Source organism: Sceloporus undulatus, chromosome 3 (assembly GCF_019175285.1).
Source record: "Sceloporus undulatus isolate JIND9_A2432 ecotype Alabama chromosome 3, SceUnd_v1.1, whole genome shotgun sequence".
NCBI classification, from domain to species: Eukaryota; Metazoa; Chordata; class Lepidosauria; order Squamata; family Phrynosomatidae; genus Sceloporus; species Sceloporus undulatus.
Window position 1 is genome coordinate 25401068 of NC_056524.1, and position 19762 is coordinate 25420829.

Here is a 19762-nt window from a genome sequence, read left to right on the forward strand (position 1 = left end):
ACCAGCCAGGGTCGACTCAGCCTGGCATCCTTCCGTAGGTTGCTAAAATGAGTACCCAGCTTGTTGTAAACTGCTTAGGGAGTGCTTAAGTGCCCTGATAAGTACATATAGAAATGTACTTGCTATTGCTGTGGCTATTTTATGATTCTAGCCTTGACCCTTTGAACTATCCCTTGACTGCCCCCTCGCCTTGCAGTTCTCAGTCCTGACCAGCAGGGGGCTCAAAGAGCTCAGCGCTGGCCCTCTCCATTCATTCCAGCTGCGCCTTTTCTGCCTATAGCTTTTCTGCAGAAGCACCAGCACCTTTTCCCATTGCAGAAAGGAGGCAGGCTGAGGATGATGGGACCCTGAGTGAGTGGCAAGAGATCTGGGTGAGTGAGTCCGCTGCTGGGCGAGAGGGCGACCAGACGTCCTCCCTGCCAAATGGAGGACCTTCCAGGGGGAAAAATGGGAGGACATTTCCTAATGAAAAGCTAAAAAAAAATTGCTCATATGAATGGAAATGCATGCTTCTGAGCCCTGCTCCAAATAGAGGACCTTTTGGGACTCCTCCTGGACATAAGGGCTGGAATGGAGGGCATGTCCTGCCTCTCAATGGAAATGCATATCAATGGCAATGCATGCTTCTGTACCTTCTCCAAATGGAGGACCTTTTAGGGTTCTTCCTAGACAGGAAACGTTCCTCCTATAAATGGAAATGCATCTCATTGTGGATCCATGCTGCTTGGCTCTGCTCAAGATGGAGGACTTGTTGGGCTTCCTCCTGGACAGAAGGCTAGAATGGAGGACAAGTCTGGTCGCCCTGCATCTGACTCTGCATCCATGCTGCTCGAAATGGAGGACGGGTTCTGGGAAAGGAGGACGTCCTGGTCAGCCTAGGCTGGCGTTTTGCCTTGGCGTCACCTTTGCCTCTTGGCAGTATTAAAATACTAAAACTAATAATAATAGAGGCGTTCATGCACCATTTGTCTTTTTGCAGCATTGGGGAGCGATGGAAAATAAAATCAATAATTAATAATAATAATAATAATAATAATAATAATAATAATAATAATAATGCAAGAAGAGCAGGAGAGGGAGGTCTGCTCCATCTTTCCCTTGGTCGACCCCTTCTTGCATCACCATCATCATCAATTTTGCATCTTTCCCCAATGCTGCAGAGAGAGAAATGGTGCATGTGCGCATCGTGTGTGTGTTATTTTTTTTTTTTTAATTTTTTGGAACTCCCCAAGTCGCCAGGATTTTCTACCCAGCAGTCTTTCTTTCTTTCTTTCTTTCTTTCTTTCTCTCCTCCTCCTGCTTTCAATGGCTGCTGGTGTTCATACAGAGGAAGGAGAGGAAGCATTACTGAAAAGAAGGAGATTTGTGGCTATCGATTGTGGCTTGTGGTTCCCTCCCCCCCTCCTCACGCCCTCCTCTCGAGAGGCAATGAAGTCTGGTTTTCAGGGTTTTTTCTCTTCTTTCATGGCTGCTTCTGTGGTCCTGTCCACACTGCAGAAATAACCCGGTTTGAGACCTCTTCAACTACCCTGGCTCAGTTCTAGGGACTCTTAGGAATTGCAGTTCATTGTGGCACCAGAGCTCTCTCTGAAAGAGAAGGCTATAAATGTCTCACAAAACTACAGATCCCAGGATTTCCTAGCATTGAGCCAGGGCAGTTAAAGCGGTCTCAAACTGGATTATTTCTGCAGTGTGTTTAGGACCATGGTCATCATGTCCATATACTTAGCTTGACTGAGGTCCAAACCATACTGCAGAAATAATCCAGTTTGAGATTGCTTTTAACTGCCCTGGCTTGATGTTTGGGAATTCTGGGAACTGTAGTTTTGTGAGACATTTAGCCTTCTCTGTCAGAGAGCTCTGGTGCCACAATAAACTACAATTCCCAAGATTCCCTAGCACTGAGACAGTTGAAGCGGTCTCAAACTGGATTATTTCTGCAGTGTGTTTTGGCCCTATTGGTCACGAAACAGCCTCATAAAAAACTTGATTTCGGAACATAGAAAGCTAGACCTTAGGCTGCATCCGCACTGCAGAAATAATTCAGTTTGAGACCACTTGAACTGCCATGGCTCAATGCTGTGCAATTCTGGGAACTGTAGTTTGTGGTGGTCCCAGAGCGCTCAAAACTACCGTTCCCAAAATTCCACAGTATTGAGCAAGTGGTGTCAAACTGGATTATTTGTGCCATGTGGTTGCAGCCACAGGGGTTTCTTTGGGCTGACTTGGGTTCTTGTCATGGCGATGCGAGGAGAGTTTCTGAAAGCCTAGGGAACCCTCCTGGCCTTTTAACTAACTAAAAGCAGGAAAACCTGGAACCTGAGGAAGTGTGTTTTCATAAGAAATAGGGCTTCCTCCTTGGTTGTTGTTGTGCACCTTCATTTCTGACTTATGGTGACCCTAAGTCAAACTTATTGTGCAGTTTTCTTGGTAAGTTTCTTCAGAGAATGGCCATCCTCTGAGGCTGAAAGTGTGTGACTTGCCCATGGTCAACTAGTGGGTTTCCATGGCTGAGTGAGGATTTGAAACCTTGTCTCCAGAGTCTTAGTTCTATATAATATCTTCCTTATTAAAATTTCTTTCCTTGAAAGTTCCATGGCAGGGATCTGAAATGCCAAGTAATAGTGCTAAGTAACCTGGGATTGGTCCCATAGAATTCAGTGGGCCTTACCACTGGAGCAAACACATGTTGTTGTTGTGTGCCTTTATATCATTTCCAACTTATGGTGACCCTAAAGCAAACCTTTTGTGGTGTTTTCTTGGCAGGTTTGTTCAGAGTGGATTTGCCTTTGCAATCCTCTGAGGCTGAGGGAATGTGACATGTCCAAGGTCTCCCGGTGGGTTTTATGGTGGAGCCAGGAATCGAATCCTGCTCTCCAGTGTCATAGTCCAATGCTCAAATCACTACACCACACTACATTGCACTATTGTTGGGGGAAAGACCTGCAGGATTTTCTTTTTATTATTACTATCGTCGTCGTCATCTTCATCATCGTTGTTGTTAGGTGTGGTTGCTTAATTTTAACAGGTCTCAGAGAAGGCTTCTACAATGAATAACAGAATAGTTTAAAATCAGCATAAAAAGAACACGAATCAAATATCACTGTGACAAAATTGTTGCATGGCGTAGTGCTTTGAATGTTGGACTCTGGAGATCAGGATTCGAATCCCAGCTCAGCCATGAAACACATTGAGTGACCTTGGGCAAGTCACATGCTCTCAGTGCCAGGGTAAGGCAATGGCCAATCTTCTCTGAACAAATCTTGCCAAGAAAACCCCATGATAGGTTTGCCTTAGGGTCACCATAAGTCAGAAATGGCTTGAAGGCAGACACACACACAATACAAGTTAATCACAAGATCTGACTGCAGAACAGTCTCAACTGTGGAGGGGAACAGTTCAAGGTGCCATAGTTGAGTTTGCTTCAGGAGCTTCATAAGGCAACCCTCAGGCTGTCTGTATTGAAAGGAGAGACTTTTTCCTTCACCCCTTTGGTGTAAAAGACCATGATTCCTTATCCTGGCTGTGTACCATCTAATCTCAGCTTGGAGCAAAAGCTCACTTGGAAAGGGCTGGTGGTTCCTTCTAGTGGGGTTTTGAAGAACTCTTCTTTATACTGTAATCGTTTTTTCTTCCTTTTGGTGGTGACCAAGCAGAACCAATCTCAAGTGGTTAAAGTCGAATATTGCAAATCATGTACTTCCATGTCCAATGTGATATATCATTGCTTTGAGGTAGTTCCCACAGCATTCATTGCACTGTGCCAAGAGTTACAATTCCTTAGGTTTTCAGCCAAGCAGCCCTCGCCTCTGTGTGTTACTATGGAGGTAAGTCCCATTATATTTGCTATGGCCTGCTCCCAGTTAATCCGGTGTGGTGTAGTGGTTTGAGCATTGGACTATGACTCTGGAGACCAGGGTTTTGAATCCCCATTTGGCCATGAAAACAGACTGTGTGACCTTGGGCAAGTCTCACTGTCTCAGCCTCAGATGATGACAATGGCAAACCCTCTCTGAAGAAACCTGCCAAGAAAACCCTATGATAAGTTTATTTTAGGGTGGCCATAAGTTGGAAATGAGTTGAATACACATGACAACTAACTCCCAGATAGGTTGCACAGGACTGTTGCCTTGTTGTATGCATGAACATGCATGATCACTAGAAAAGAAACTGTGTGGCCCTCAAACTATTATTGAACCCATCAAGCTTCTACAGTGGCTAGGGTTGATAGGAATTGCAGTCTAATAACATCTGGAGGCCACATGTTGCCCGGTCCTTGCATTGTACTCAAGTCCCACTAGACCAAAAATAGACATTTTATAGCCCTCTAGATGTTATTGAACTGCAAGTCCCAGAACGCTTCACCATTGGTTTGGACCGGCTAGACAGCTGGGTGTTACAATTCAACAGGTAGAGAACTACAGGATTCCCACCCCTGTAGTAGACTCACAGCACATGTCTATGTGTACTCAGTCAATAGATGTTCAGGGTATACCTACTCAGATGTAAGCCCCATTGAATTCAGTGGGGCTTCTTGTTGTGTGCCTTCAGGTTGTTTCTGACTGATGGCAACCCCAATACAAACCTGTTATGGGGCTTTCTTGGCCAGCTTCAAACCTGGGAGTTTGTTGTCCTGTGCCTTCAAGGCATTTCTGACTTATGGCGACCCTAAGACAAACCCATCATGGGGGTTTCTTGGCAAGTTTCTTCAAGTGGGGGTTGCCATTGCCATTCTCTGTGGCTGAGAGAGTGTGATTTGCCCAAGGTCACCCAGTGGGTTTCATAGCTGAGTGGGGAATTCAACCCTGACCTCCAGAGTCATAGTCCAACACTCAAACCATGACACCACACTTGTTCTCTTTTTGGTGCTTACTCTTGAGTAAATATGTGTATGATTTCATTCTCAGTGTGACTTGACAGTTTAGGATTTCATCCTTAGTCTTATGGCTTAAAGGCCACTCTTGGGCATGTCTGCTCAGAAGTAAGCTTCTTGTTCAGTAGTTCTTTCAAGCAAATGGCCATAGGATTTGCAGGCATACATTTCTATAAACCTAAAGCTTAGCATGAGTTGTTTGTTGTTGTGAGTGCCTACTGATTTACTTTGACTTATGATGGAGGATAGTAGAGAAATGTTGTGCTGGACCTGCTTTCCTGAATAAGAATAGAACTAAATCCCAGAGTCAGAGGAGGATTGATTAAGCTGGGTTTGGGCCAGTCTCCAGGTGCCTTGTGCTGCTGCAGCTCTGCGGTTCATGTTTGTGTCACGCTGCTGGTTGACAGCTCTAAGCACAATATGGTGGAAAGCTGGTAATAAGAGCTGCTATCAAAACCCAAGTAGTCCCTGGTGTCTTAATCTGGGTTACAGTAATGTTAAGATTTGAGACGATCTACAAGGGAACCGTTTTTAGCCCCAAGAGAAGAAGGGAAACTGTGGGCAGGATACATGAATGCTTGAATATTTCACCATCACACCTCCAATTTACTAGGAATTATGTTTTGCTGCAGTGAACCCAGTTTAGCTCTCATAATGTAATCTTACCACCTTATCGTATTACCTTTAAAAACAGATGGAAGGGTGGGAGGCTATAATAATGGTTAATACCATAATAGTAATGAAGTCTTTTATCATAGTAGGTCACACATCTTAAATTCTTACAATAGAAAAAGCCTTTAAAGCCAGGAGCGGCTTGAGACCAGTTGCCAGCCTGCTTTAATATAACTCATTTTGCTACTTTCTTGGCAAACCAGTGTTTTCAACATATTAAATAATGAAGGGCATACATTGCTTCCAAGACCTGCTGCGGCACTCCTATTGACTCCTTTCTCTCCCCCCATGATATCTGCATGCATGGGACACCGTTCTTGTCTTTTGTTAGTCTGTGACAGGGCTAAATAGAAAATGTTCTGGGTGGCTGCTGTATCACTTAACTGTGGCCTGATTCCATCACAGAAAAAAAAATCTGCTGCTTGTCATAAGTATGGGAGCAGCTTCTCCTGCTTGGTTCTCCTTCTACTACAAGCAAATGGCACGGAGGGATGCAATCTCCTACCTGGATAACCTTTTAAAAAATATTTCGAGAGCAATTTCCTGAAGCTTGGGTCTCCGGATAACCAAAATTATTGTTATTGCAATGCTTAAAATGAGAATGATCTTCATGAATTATTTGAATTGTGGATTTCTATTTTATTTCGTTTTTATAACATTGGACTAGTCAGAGGTTTACCCTGTAATATTTGGGTTTGTTTGTTTGTTTGTTTGTTTGTTTAAATGTTGTATTTTGTAGTAAATTCTCATTTTTCTTCTTGATCACATGCAATCATGTCTGCTGACTGAGAAATAGTTTGTGAACATGTTCATAAGATCTATCTTGCTGCTTGCACAGTTTATTTAGAGTTTTGAAATTATTCAATGTATTGTAGACAGAAAGCCAGTGTACTGGCCAACAGCTGTGAAAAATGTATTGGTACATACAATATGAGTATCTTTCCCTGAGCTGCAAAGTCTGTTGAATGACAAGATACCTTTTCTCGGTTGCCTTTGCCTGGGGAGCCTAACCCATTGGGGCTGGGAGATCTAACAGAACTTGACAGCCAAACTGCATTCCAGTTACAGAATGCCAAGGTGGCATTGCATTGCTTGGTAGGGTTTTATTTCATCCTTTCCCACCCTTTTTAAAACCTTCCTGTGGGTGATAGAAGCAACAGTGGGAGTGCTAATATACACATATTCCAGATGGTGGTTGGCATCTTAAACAGGTCATCCAAAATCTGTTTCTCTGCGTCGTTCTGTGCTTCTTTCAGAACCATGGTTGCAAAAAGTTTTGTGTTTATAGACCCTGCAGCATGTTTGGTTGACAGTGGCTAGTCTTCTAAGAAACAGTGACCAACAAGCAGGATGAAGGGATGGTTTTCAAGGGGAACATCAGTAGGAAGAATGGAAGTATTTAAACCTTCCATATTTGCACTTTCTCTCACACAGAGAGAGAAAAAGAGAAAAGAGAGTCCACCTGCCTTAGATAAGCATGTGGGATAGAAAGAGTGTTTTGAGAGCTAGTGTGATTTACAGTTACATCCGGATTTAGGGTAGCTTTTGTGGGCACAGTACTTCATTATTCTCATGAACCCACTACGGACCATATCTTTCTCTGTTGTCAAATTCGCTGCCATGTTTTCCTTTAAATCAAAGCCTGTGGGGAGCATGCATCTTGTTTTCAAAATGAATTGTGATTCCAAGAGGCTTCCAGAAGCACCTTAAAAATAAGGTGTGCACTCCCTATATACTTTGTTTTAATCACCATAGCAAATTTGGTAGTGCTGGGACATACAGAAGCCTAGAAATTGGGTAGAGCCCCATATAGCCCAGGAACTACCTGCTGCCCATCCCAGGTTAGTATTGGATTAAGACTAGGCCCAGTTTCAAATCCCTACTCATCCATGAAATAAAAAATAAACAGTATTAAAATAAACAGTATTATGACATTCCCTATGTGATTTTCATTAGTTGCTGTTTCTCAGCCAAACATGTCACACAGAGATGTTGTGAAGATAAAATGGGGGCAGGGAGAACTGATCCTTAGATTCCAAGGCCCAGAGAAATAGATGCCGATAAATTAATTTTCTTTGATATGAGAGTTCATTAGCCACACACATGTATCTAATCTGATGACATCCTTGCCCAGAACTAAATGCAAAACAAGAAACTAGTCTTTGGATAAACTCATATGTACTAAGAAGAATAATTGATTCTTAGTGGCTTCACTGATCCACTCCTTGGAAATTCACCTTATTTTTAAAAATCAGCTGCTGTGTTAAAAGAAAACCTGCCATTAGCTTGCTGGGCATGATAGTTAGTCTGTGGTGACCCCATCTGTATAGCATGGTCTATCCCAGAATGTGTTCTGCCTCCCGCTTTTAGTCTTTCTAACCAGCCTTATAAACCTGATTGTTCCAAGCTGCCTGTAATTTAATGTTTTATATTTTATCCGGTTTTACTGTTATAATGTAGTTGTTGTTTTAATGTTCTAATTAAAAGCATTTTTGTGTTATTGCTTTTAAAGTTCTCTTTTGCAACCACCTTGCAGAGGCTTTGCTTCCACAAGATGAAATAAACATTTTAAAATACAGTATGAAGCCACACAGTCCTGTAGGGACTTGCCGTCTTCAGAGAAACAGACTGCGGTAAATAATTAGCACTTTCTGCTTGGTAAATAACAGTCATGTGTACAGTTGTGAAAGATGCCATCATTGTACTAGCTCACTGTGCTAGCTGTATCCTGACCTAAGTCTCAGTACACAACATAGCTGTGGGTTTTTATAAAATGCCAGCATAAACACAGAGTGTGTCCACACTGCAGAAATAAAGCAGTTTGTCACCACTTTAACTGCCACTACTCTATTGTACAGAATCCTAGGATTTGTAGTTTGGTGAGACAGCACAGCTATCTGACAGACGACACTGAATACCTCACCAAACTACAATACAGAGGATTCTACAGGATGGAACCATGACAGTTAAAGTGGTGTCAGACTGCTTTATTCGTGTAATGTGGATTAGCTCACAGAGAGCTGAATTTCTTGCCACCTTGTCTCCATATGTCTTTCTCTCCCTCCCCACAACCAAGTGCTCTATAAATGTGTTAGACTGGAACTCCCATATTTGGAAGTTGACTGCATTGGCTGAGGAAGATGCTATAGTCCAGCACATTGGCTCAAGGTGTGCATGCAACCAACACTAGAAGCATATGTGCCTGAGGTGATTAAGGTCATTCCAGCCAAGTAGATTTTATAAGAAATGCATTTTTCAAAAGTTGTTGTTGTTAACGGCCCTGAAATCAACCTCAACCCTGTGGATGAGACATCTCTAAGACCCCCTCTCTTCAACTGCTCTGCTTTGGTCTTGTAGATTCAGATTTATGACCTCCCTAATTGAGTCTAGCCATCTGGTGGGCGATCTTCCTCTCTTTCAACTACTGTACATTCTACTTTTCCTAGCATTATTGTCTTTTCTAGTGAGACACACCTTCTCAAAAACATAGTCCAAGTAGAACAGTCTCAATTTAGTCATCTTGGCTTCCAGGGAATACTCAAGCTTGATCTGTTCAAAGACCCTTTTGTTTGTCTTTTTGGCCGTCCACCATATCCTCAGCACTCTTACCCAGCACCACATCCCAAATGAGTTGATTTTCATTTTATCCGCTTTCTTCATTATCCAGCTCTCCCATCTGGTGATGGAGAATGCAATGGATAGGATGATTCTAACTGCTCAGTTATATAGCCTTATTTTCTAGTTCTTTCATTGTTGCCCTTCCCATTCCTAGTCTTCTTCTTTTTTCTTGACTGCAATCTTCATTCTGATCAATGTTTGATCCAAGGTATGAGAAATCTTTTAACTACATAGTTCAATTTCTTTATTGCCTGGGTTGAATTTATGTAGATCCTCTGTGGTCATTATTTTTGATATATGTTCAGCAGCAAGCCTTCCCTTGAACTTTCTTCTTTGACCTTCCTTAGTAATTGCTGGTGTTTTCCACTAGTAACTTTCAAAAGTTACCTTTTCATTACAGAATTATATTATGCCATTTCTTTATCATCTCAACAATGTAAGAGGAGAAAAGAAAGGATTCCAATATATGTTTCTATACATCTTAATTTTTTAAAGAAAAAATAGAATTCTGCTGGATTATTTGGAATTACAGTCGGCCCTCCATTTTCGCAGGAATCCGTTCCGAACCCCTCCCCCATGAAAATTAAAATTTGCCTATATTCAAGCTCTATTGGCTTGAATGGCAGCATTTGCCCCATTTTGTCCCCTCTGTTTGCTGCCCATGAACGGGTAACGGATGCAGACTTGAAGTCTGCAAAAACGGAGGGGCGACTGTACTTGGATTTTTGTTTTTAACTTGACCTTCTTTTTAATCAAACATTGTAGCATTTCAGTCAATGACTGTTACTTGAAAACCTCACCAACACATTTCTCTCAATGGCAGTTCAAGGACAAGAGTTATGCTCTTGGGGAAGGATCATAGTTTAGTAGTAGAGCACATGGTTCAGTCATAGATTGAATCCCATACATCTTGAGATAGAACAAGGAAAAACCCTTATCTGAAATTCATGAGAGCCTATTTGGTAAAGAAAATGCAGGAATTGGATTTGCATCTCCATGTTTCTTCTTCTTAGTGGTGTCTCTGCCTCACACAGTTGTGTATTGCGCCTGTGCAGAGACTCCATTTGGAAGCTGAAAAGCTGAGCAGATTGGCAGGAGCCCTGCCTACTCCCATGTATTGAGCCAGTCTAGCTCCTCCTTCAGTTCTCTTTCATCTGCTGCAAGAGAAACATCTCCTTCTGCAGGCACAATACCCAATTGTGTGAGGGCACAGATGACCACTCAAAGAACCACAGTTACAGGTGAGGAACCTGTTCCTAGTCTAAGTGGTAGCATGGGAAAGTGTTGGGTTCCTGCATTCAAATTTTTGCATCAGACACCTCTCTAGCCCATTCAGGCCCTGAGCATTGCTTTTAACTGGCAGGAACATCGAATAGTACCATTCTTCACTGCCCCATTTTGTTGCAGACCCCACTTGTGCGTTCTATAACTGACATGAGTTATGTGAAGAAGTAAGTCATTTCTCAGTCCAGGATCTGCTGTCAATCTGTTTCACTGGGTGATCCCCCAATTATACAAAAACAGAAGGAGAATCTATTCGTTCTGGTTTCCCATATTCCTGTCCTTCTGCCACCCATTTACCCTTTTAGAACATAGATGATGCTCTAGTTAAATAGCAAGGTTTTTCCAGTGCCCTAAATGAATTAGGTTTCATTTAGAAAGTACATTAGTCTCCAACACCCTCACCCTCTTTGTCTCTAAGGAATGGGCAGAATGAAATGTGTTTAGGTCAATAATGCTTACAGCTCATTTCAGGAGCAGCTATTAATTTTCTCCTGACATCTCTTTGATCAGAAACCAGGAAGCCAGATGTCTCTGTCATTGTTTTGGGATGCTGTCCCAGACGCTCTGCATGTAATTCAGAAATTCAGCTGCATTATAATTCTTTTCCCCATAAGTAGCAAAGCAGAGATAACATAGGTTTGTAAATTAACATTTTAAACTTGTTACAAGGCCCCAAAGCTCTCACTTTGCTCTCTGCTTTTCTGTTGGCTCTCTCCCTCCTGCTGCCTTTCTGCTGTCTTCATGACACTTTCATGGATTGCCCACATAAGCATATTTTTTAATGGTCAGCATTATAGTCCCCTTACCACGTCTAGCGTTGACCTCTAGGTGGGCAACTGCAGTAATTTAGGTTTGTTTCCCCATAACCCTCTGATAGTACGCAAACTACCAAAAATGCCAAAACAAACAAAATGGAAGTGGACCCTTCTGAAAGGGAGTGATGAGTACTGTATCTTTTCATGTTATACAGTGCAGACAACCTATTTAAAAAGATAACTGCTCCTCTTTGAGTCTTCTAGGACATTGCTTTATAAGGTATCAGATGAGGAACAACAGGATTTTTTTCTTAGTATGGCAGGGACCGATACCATTGTTGTGCCCACTGACTACACTTGTTCCTTTCTTGGTAACTCTCCAGGGACCAGAATCCAGTGGCTTGGAGACCACCCCTGGTCCAGGGATCATCACGTTGGGTAGTATTGTTCCAAAAGAAGTGAGTCAGGGTTTTTTGGGCAGAAAAAAACCATACCATTGGGCAGAAAAAAAACCATACCATTGTAAGCCCTTCCTGAATCCACAGTACTGAATAACACCGATCTTAAAATCTCTGGCTGCCTATTAGTTTCCGGGCACAGTACAGGGTGTTGGTTATAACCTTTAAAGCCCTACATGGCTTGAGACCAACCTATTTGAGGGATCGCCTGCTCCCATAAAAACCGCCTCGCACCCTCAGGTCCTCTGGGAGGAATCTATTGCAGCCTTTAAAAACCAGACTAACTGCTACCTCCCAGAGGGCCTTCTCTGCAATTGTTGCCAAACTATGGAACAGTCTGCCAGACGAGATCCGTCAAATTGCCAGCTTAGACAACTTTAAAAAAGCTGTCAAGACGGATCTCTTCTGGCAGGCCTTTCCTGAATAAAAGTGCCCGGCCACAGAATGACTGCCCCTCACATCATGTATCAGTCCACTGCTCTGTCCTCACTGTATTTTTATTGTGTTTTTAATAGATGTTTTAATTGTAACTTGTTTAATCCTGTTTTAAGGGGGGAATTTGGGACATAAATTTGTAAATGTGGATTTTAACGTGTTGTAAGCCGCTTTGATTGTCTTGTCACAGAAAAGCGGGATATAAATAAAAGTTTTATTTTTTTATTATCATTATTATTATTTACTGAATTTTTTGTGGCTACTCACTTTCTTGAGCAAGGTACTGGAACTTGTGATGACCTCTGAGTTCCAGGAATTTAATTAGATCCATTTCAATCTGGTTTCTGGCATGGGTATGGAATATGTTGCCTTGATGGATGACCTGTACAAAAAACTGGAGAGAAAGGAGTGTGACCCTTTTGATACTGCTGCACCTTTCAGCAACATTTGATATAATTGTTTATGGTATATTTCTCGGTCACCTTGATGAGATGAGATTTGATAAGACCAAGTGCGGTATAGCAGTTTGAGCCCTGGACTGTGACTCTGGACAGTTACAGGATGCAGGGTTCATATCCACACTCAGCCATGGAAACCCACTGAGTGACCTCGAGCGAGTCACAATCTCATCCGCAAAGGCAGGCAGTGGCAAACCTCCTTTGAACAAATCTTTCCAAGAAAACCCCATGATAGGTTCACCTTAGGGGCACAGTAACTCAGAAACAACTTGGAAGGCACACAACAACAGTTTTACCAAGGCTCTAGATGCTTCGTTCCTTGCTTAGAGGGGCAAGCCCTCTTGGCTGTAGGCTTCTGGAGTCCATCAAAGTTCCGTTTTGTTCCCATGCTATTTAACATATACTGTACTTGAAGCCACTGGGAGAAATTGTCTGGAATTTGGGGGTCCAATGCTTCCACTAAGCTGTAGAATTTGGGGCCCAGTGTTTTCGAACTATGTCTGAGGAAACTGTTTAGTTTTAAGCTGCTATTTGGTGTCAATAGTGGATTGGACGGATGAGAAAAGTGTCCAGAAACGTTTATTGTTCCCAAGGTGCTGCCACTAGAACAGGGGTCGGCAACCTATGGCCCGCGGGCCGCATGCGGCCCGCCGAGGCCTAGGTACCGGCCCCAGCCCGGCCCCGGTACTCCTTTTTAAATTGCCGCCGGGGCCTTTGGCCTCCAGCGCAGGCTTGTGGGGGCCTCTGGCCTCCGGCGCAGGGGCACGGGGGCCTCTGGCGTGGGGCAAGCGGCGGGCAAGGGGGGCAAGGAGGAGCAAGTGAGGGCAAGGGGAGCAAGGGGGAGCAGGGGGGGCAATTGTCTATAGAAGCCTCAGAAACATGCATTTATATTAACATTTTTTAAAAAATCAGCAGATTTTTTTGTGTGTCCTCCATTTTTTAAATTAAAAGGTGTACTCCTTTTTAAATTTTTGTCCCGGTTTATTTATTTATTTCAAAAAATTATTTAATTATTTATTTTTTAGGTTCTGCCCAGTTGTCTGAGGGACAGCAACCCGGCCTCCGGCTCAAAAAGGTTGCCTACCCCTGCACTAAAAGATGAAGCAGATCCTTTACCCTATTAGCACAGAAGCCACCACAGTTTATGGCTCATAAGAAGAATATGCAGCTACAGTAGGTCCTTGGTATTCATTGGGGTTTGGTTCCAGGACCCTATGTGGATACCAAAATCTATGGATGCTCAAGTCCTATTAAATACTGTGGCATCGTAAAATCGTATCCCTTATACAAAATGGCAAAATATGGGTTTGCTTTTTGGAATTTGTATTTTTTGGAATGTTTTCAATCCATGGATGCTTGAATCTATCGATAAAAAAATCTATGGATATGGAGGGCCAACTGTCCTTTTTAATGTGTATATCATGCTCATGTGGCATGGTGGTTTGAATGTTAGATTACAACTCTAGAGATCAGGGTTCAAGTCCCCGCTAGAGCATAAAAACTCACTGGGTGACCTTGGCCAAGTCACACTCTCTCAGCTTCAGAATGGCGATGGCAAACCTCCTTTGAAGAAACTTGCCAAGAAATCCCTATGATAAGTTCACCTTAGGGTTGCCATAAGCCAAAAGTGACATGGAGGCACACAACAACAACAAACCACGTTCATACATATTCTCTCCAGGGGAGGAAAAAGCCCTTGACTGTTGGAAGAGCCTTTAACAAGACTGCATGTTGCAAGAAAGCAAAACTGGATCACACAAATTGTTCCATGCCATACTGTTCTTATCTTAAGGCCACTATTGGGATGGACCATTCCTCCTCCATTTTTCTTACCTTTTCTCCTCCTTCCCTCTCCTCCAATTTTGATGTTACATAAGACACATCAAAAGCCTCTTGAAGGATTGTTAGAAGCCTGCCTGTGAAGTTCGTTAATGAGTCAGTTTGCTCTTAGCCTTTCTCTCTTCCTCCTCAAGCAGGTGTCACTGCTGTCAGTAGTAATTAGAGCCAAATTTGGGGGACAGCAGCAGGATTCAACCTGTCAAAAGAAATTGAAATGAAAGAACCTCTCACTCTTTGTGGCTTGCATGTTGTCGAAGCAAATGCTCATGTGGTTTCCAAGTCACTTTTTGAGTGGTTGCTGTTTTCCTTTTAGCAGAAGACATCATTTTCTTTATTTGTTTTATAGAATTTATATCCTGCCTTCCTCCCAAGAAGGGATTAATTATAATTTTATATATTCACAGGTATTTTGAAAGGAGAAGAAAGGAGGAGAGATCAGTAGGCAGATAAAAGGGCTGTTACTTGAACTAGCTGCCTCATTGGATTGCACAATATGTATGGCTGACCGTAATTTTATCAAAGGAGCACTCTTAAAACATAGGGGAAGGAGCAGTAGGCAGGCGGGATATGTGACTGCCCACCTGCTTACATTATATCTAATTTGCATTGTCCTACATGAATGTGAGTTTCTGCATGAGATGCAATCACATTACAGTTAACTGTGCACCCAATTCCCAGTTTCTTTCATGTGTGCTGACATTTTAAGACATTTCCGTTAACTCCTGGAAACCTTTGCTGTACCATGATGAAATGTCAGCCTGTGCTAAAAATACTGGTCTGGTTGGAGCCACATTCAAATTGTTCAACCCCTGTGAGGGACAGAACTGTATAAAAGTTTGCAATGAATTCACTGTAGCAAGTTTAGATTTGTGCTTCAAAGTGGACTCTGAAGAAACGTGGGAGATTTTTAGCCTAGCAGGAAAGTTTTGTGTCCATGTTAAATTAAAAAAATATATATCTGGAAGAAGTCTTGACATCTTTTTTTAAATCAACTGTCAGATTTGTAGTTCATAGATTTTGAAATTCTGTTATGGTTATCTGTCATTGGTGCGTGCCTTCATGTCATTTCTGATGTACAATGACCCTGAGGCAAATTTATCATGGGTATTTCTTGGCAGTACTTTCCTCTGAGGCTGAGAGAATATGACTTCCCAAGATCACCCAGGTTTCCATGGCCAAGTGGGAATTTGAACACTGGTCTCCCAGTCTTAGTTCAGTATTCAAACTGCTATACCATACATGCTCTGTGATTGTCTTACTTTGTTAATATGTGCTTGGTAGATCTCTCATATGTGGATTCCCTTTCTGTGTTTGTCTCTGCTTCAGAATATCACCAAAACAAAAATCAGTTATCAAATCTATATGGTAAAAAAAAAACCCAAAAACTTGTATATAGTTTTAAAAGAAGCTCAAAGGAAATGCTGCTCCATTATGGAGGAGAAATTAGAAAAGTGTGAACCAGTTCATGTTGCTATATTTACACATGTTGTCATTTAACTGCAAGCTCTCTAGGCAGCTTAGAAGATAAAGAAGAAAACCTTAAGTTGTCACCAAGTCTGCAAACATTGTCTGCATAGTATGGACTCAGATATGTGTGTATGGGATCTGTAAATTGAAAGCACTGATCAGAGTGCTGGACTGGTATTAGGTGGAGCCACATTGCAGTTGCCACATGACTGTGTAGTTTACCAGTTCACCTTGGACCATTCATTTCCGTTATTCCTAGCCTACATCACACCATTGTTGTGAGAATAATAACTGGAAAAGGGGCCATGTACCCACCTTGAATTCCTTAGAGGAAAGGTTGAATCATAGAATAGAATCATGGGATCATAGAGTTGGAAGAGACCACAAGGTCCTTCTAGTCCAACCCCCTGCTATGCAGGAATACACCATTAAAGCACCCCAACAGATGACCATCCAGCCTCTGTTTAAAAACCTCCAAAGAAGGACTCCACTATATTCCAAGGTTGTGTGTTCCACAGTCAAACAGCTCTTACTGTCAAGACATTCTTCCTAATGTTGAGCTAGAATCTCTTTTCCTGTAGTTTGAATCCATTGCTCTGTGTCCTAGTCTCTGGAGCAGCAGAAAACAAGCTTGCTCCATCCTCCATATGACATCTTTTCAAATACTGTATTTAAACAGGTCTATGGTATCACCTCTTAATCTTCTCCTCTCCAGGCTAAACATACCTAGTCCCCAAGTCTCTCCTCAAAGGACATGATTTCCAGACCTTTCACCATTTTGGTTTCCCTCTTCTGGACATGCTCCAGCTTCTCAACATCTTTTTTGGATTGTGGTGCCCAGAACTGGACACAGTATTCTAGGTGATGCCTGACCACAGAAGAATAGAATGGTACTATTACAGTACTTTCCTCGATCTAAACACTATATTTCCATTTATATTCCCTGGGATATAAATGTAATAAATGCAGTTTGTGTAATACGTATATATGTATTTATAGCATTTACATACCATTTGGCCAAAAGAGCTTCCAGAACAGCTTACAAGTAGATTATTTCTCCTGCAGTAACAAGGAAATCAGACTTTCTTTCATCAGCCTGCAGGCTTCAGATCTAATATATGTGTTAAAGTAGTCAAAAGATGGCCCTTTTTTAAAATAGAATAACCATCTTTCAAGCATCTTGTGATGTGTCTTTGGTTTTTTCTGTGGCTTCCACCAGGTGTTCCCAGTTTCTGTTTACTTAGAGTCCCAAGGGGGAAAAGATGAGAGAGAGTGGAAAAGAAATGCAGCAGCTAGGTCTCTGTACGATAAAATTATGCCTCCTGCTCTTCATCTCCCTCTGTGGCCAAAGCAATAACAGGTGAAACCAAAATCTGTTTGCTTAAGCATTTCTAAAAACTTTACATATAATTTGGAGAGCTCGATATGGGGAATGGGAAACACTTGTGATTTGAGTTGAACTAGATGGCCCTTGTGATCTCTTCCAACTCTAGGATTCTGTGATTCAACTACAAGATAAAATTTGAAAATTGGTGTTCTTTTCCCATGCTCCAGACTTTGTTATCAGGTCTGCTTTCCCTTCTGATAACCTTTCAAAGGAAAGCCCTTTGAGAGGGCTACCTATGTACAAGAGTATGTAAAAATGTAGGTGTGATAGCAAGTGGTTTGCAAAATACTGGTTATGAATGAAAAACACCAAGTTGGGATGAAGATAGATGCAACATTTCAAGAGCTGATGAAGCAGGTACTTTGCTCTTGTCAGCCAGCCTTTTCAGTTTGACTTGAATGTGTACAATGAGCCAAACAAAGGCTCAGCAGTCGTCCTTATTTATCATCATCACTCTCACTATTAATATTTATATTCTGCCTGTCAATTGAAGCCGCTTCCGAAATGGATAATAGTCTACAAAAACATAAGGGTGTCCATTTAAAAGATGGTAAAATTTAATCAGATCAAATTGTCAGCAGATCAATACAGTTGGAACAACAACAGCAAGGTCTCTTGCCCTCTTGTCATGCTTCTGTTGATTTATTTGAAAGAATACATGCTTATATAGCCATTCTTTATTTTATTTTTAATTTTGAACATTTTGGGCAAGGCATGGGAGAGATGCAGGCTTATTGGATGGATTTTTATAGGATCAAATACCTCAACAGTAAGAAATATGGTGCCTTGAACAGCCACGTTTCCTTTCTTTAGACTCAAAGCTGCAAAGTAAAGTTTGGCCAAGGAAGAATATAGATATCTGTGTCACCCACAGCTCTTCTGCTAATAGTAGACAAGTTCCTGAAGTTCTTGGCAGAACAGTTAAGGCCAGGTGAAGAAGTAGTTCCTTCCCTCTGTTGTACCCCACAAGTTTATTCTGGAGGGCCAGGAGATCTTCTGAAGCTGGCATTTTGGTAGAGTAGAAGTCTTCATGGTGGAGAGGAAGAATGTTCCAGACATTCCACTGGAGCAATGTTGGGTTTAGCCCATTGGTGCTAATGTTTACCTTCATTTCAGAAATAAATCTTGGGGTTTTGATTTTTTTTGTTTGTGCCTCTTGAAGTGTGAAATTATTTTAAAATACCATCCAATTATACTTGGACACTGTTTTTTGTTGCCTAATATATTCAACTTGCTTTCACAGCACAAATAAGTTCTGGAGAAGCATTTTGCTTGTGAACAGCTGAAGATAGTTCCTGAAACTGAAGAGCAAAACCAACATAATGAAGCACTTCCTGAGGTAACGCTCCTCTACCTTCTTTGTAAAAAGCTCACCTTGTCTAGTATACTGAGTCAGTAGTTAAAACAAAATATAATTAGGTTTGCATGCATACAGTCTTTTAAAAAGAAAATCAGAATTTTGCATCAATAATTTACATCAAAATGACTATACAAAATGAAAGGATCTTTTAAATATGAAGAAGTTGATGCAATTTTACAATATTTATATCATATGATTATTTTGGTAAGATTCTTTCTCCCCGTATAATTAACAGTACCGTGGCTGCTGATAGCAGAAGTCTATGATAATATCACTTTTTAGTATGAATTGTGTAAAAACAAACGTGCTGGGTTTGTAAAACTGGGACTGGATATATAGAAGAGTGGCAGATTGCTTAGGAGCGTTCGTGTTCAGTCTTTCTAATGTTTTCGTCATGAACAGTTTTCTTTCCAAAGGTATGGAGCTGCTGCTTTTGTTGATCATGCCAATGTATCTCTCAAAGAAAATGCTTTTCTCCTTTTGAAAGCATTTAAAGCTGTCGTAGGCTCTACTCCTGCTGTTGCTTGGGAAACTGGCTGGTTGATCTCCACAGACGGGTCTCAAAGGCCCTCTCCATGGTGCTGGTGCCTGCTAAACTGTTTCAGTCCTTAAACAGAGCTGTTCCATTTGTTTTTGATTTATTTAGAAGGCACTGGGACAGATCAAAGACCTAGAGAATGGGGGGGATGTGATAGTAACAATATAGAAAGAGGTAGATAATATTTTGTAAAGTAAGAGGATGGCAAACAGAGCTAACTATGAGTGTAATCCTAATACAGTACAGCATATCCTCCCCACCCATCTATGGGACCAATAGCTGTGGTTTCACTTATGTACATCCTGAAAAAAAGTGTTCTCTCTAGGCATTTTCTAAGTCTTCCAGCATGATTCTGTGGTATGGCTCTGGTGAAAGTTGAGCATAGAGTTGCACTGGAGGACCTAAAAATGTGTTCTCTCTAAGAATCTCTAGGTCCTCCAACATGACTCTAGGGTCAACTTCTACCAGATGTCATTCATTTCAATAGGGTCCACTATTCATGGTTTCACTTTTCCACGGTAAATCTGGGACAATATAGTAAATCAGGGATCATACTGTATACACTTCACTGAGAATTATTGTGGGTACAACCAGGGCTGCATATTTTTTAATTAATAC

The 19762-nt window shown here is 41.7% G+C and overlaps 1 protein-coding gene across 3 annotated transcripts in view; it reads left to right on the forward strand.

The window, feature by feature from the left end:
- The first annotated feature begins 236 nt into the window (after positions 1-236).
- ELMOD1 (ELMO domain containing 1) overlaps positions 237-19762 on the forward strand; it is a 64446-nt gene continuing 44920 nt past the window's right edge. For 2 of the 3 annotated variants that reach the window (XM_042460144.1, XM_042460147.1), the window contains exons 1-2: positions 237-371; positions 18490-18585. In XM_042460144.1, the coding sequence (XP_042316078.1) occupies positions 18569-18585 (17 nt within the window). In that variant the 5' untranslated portion in view covers positions 237-371; positions 18490-18568. Of the gene's footprint in view, positions 372-8137; positions 8179-18489; positions 18586-19762 lie in introns of those variants that run through there. The other variant, XM_042460145.1, reaches the window with a different exon arrangement.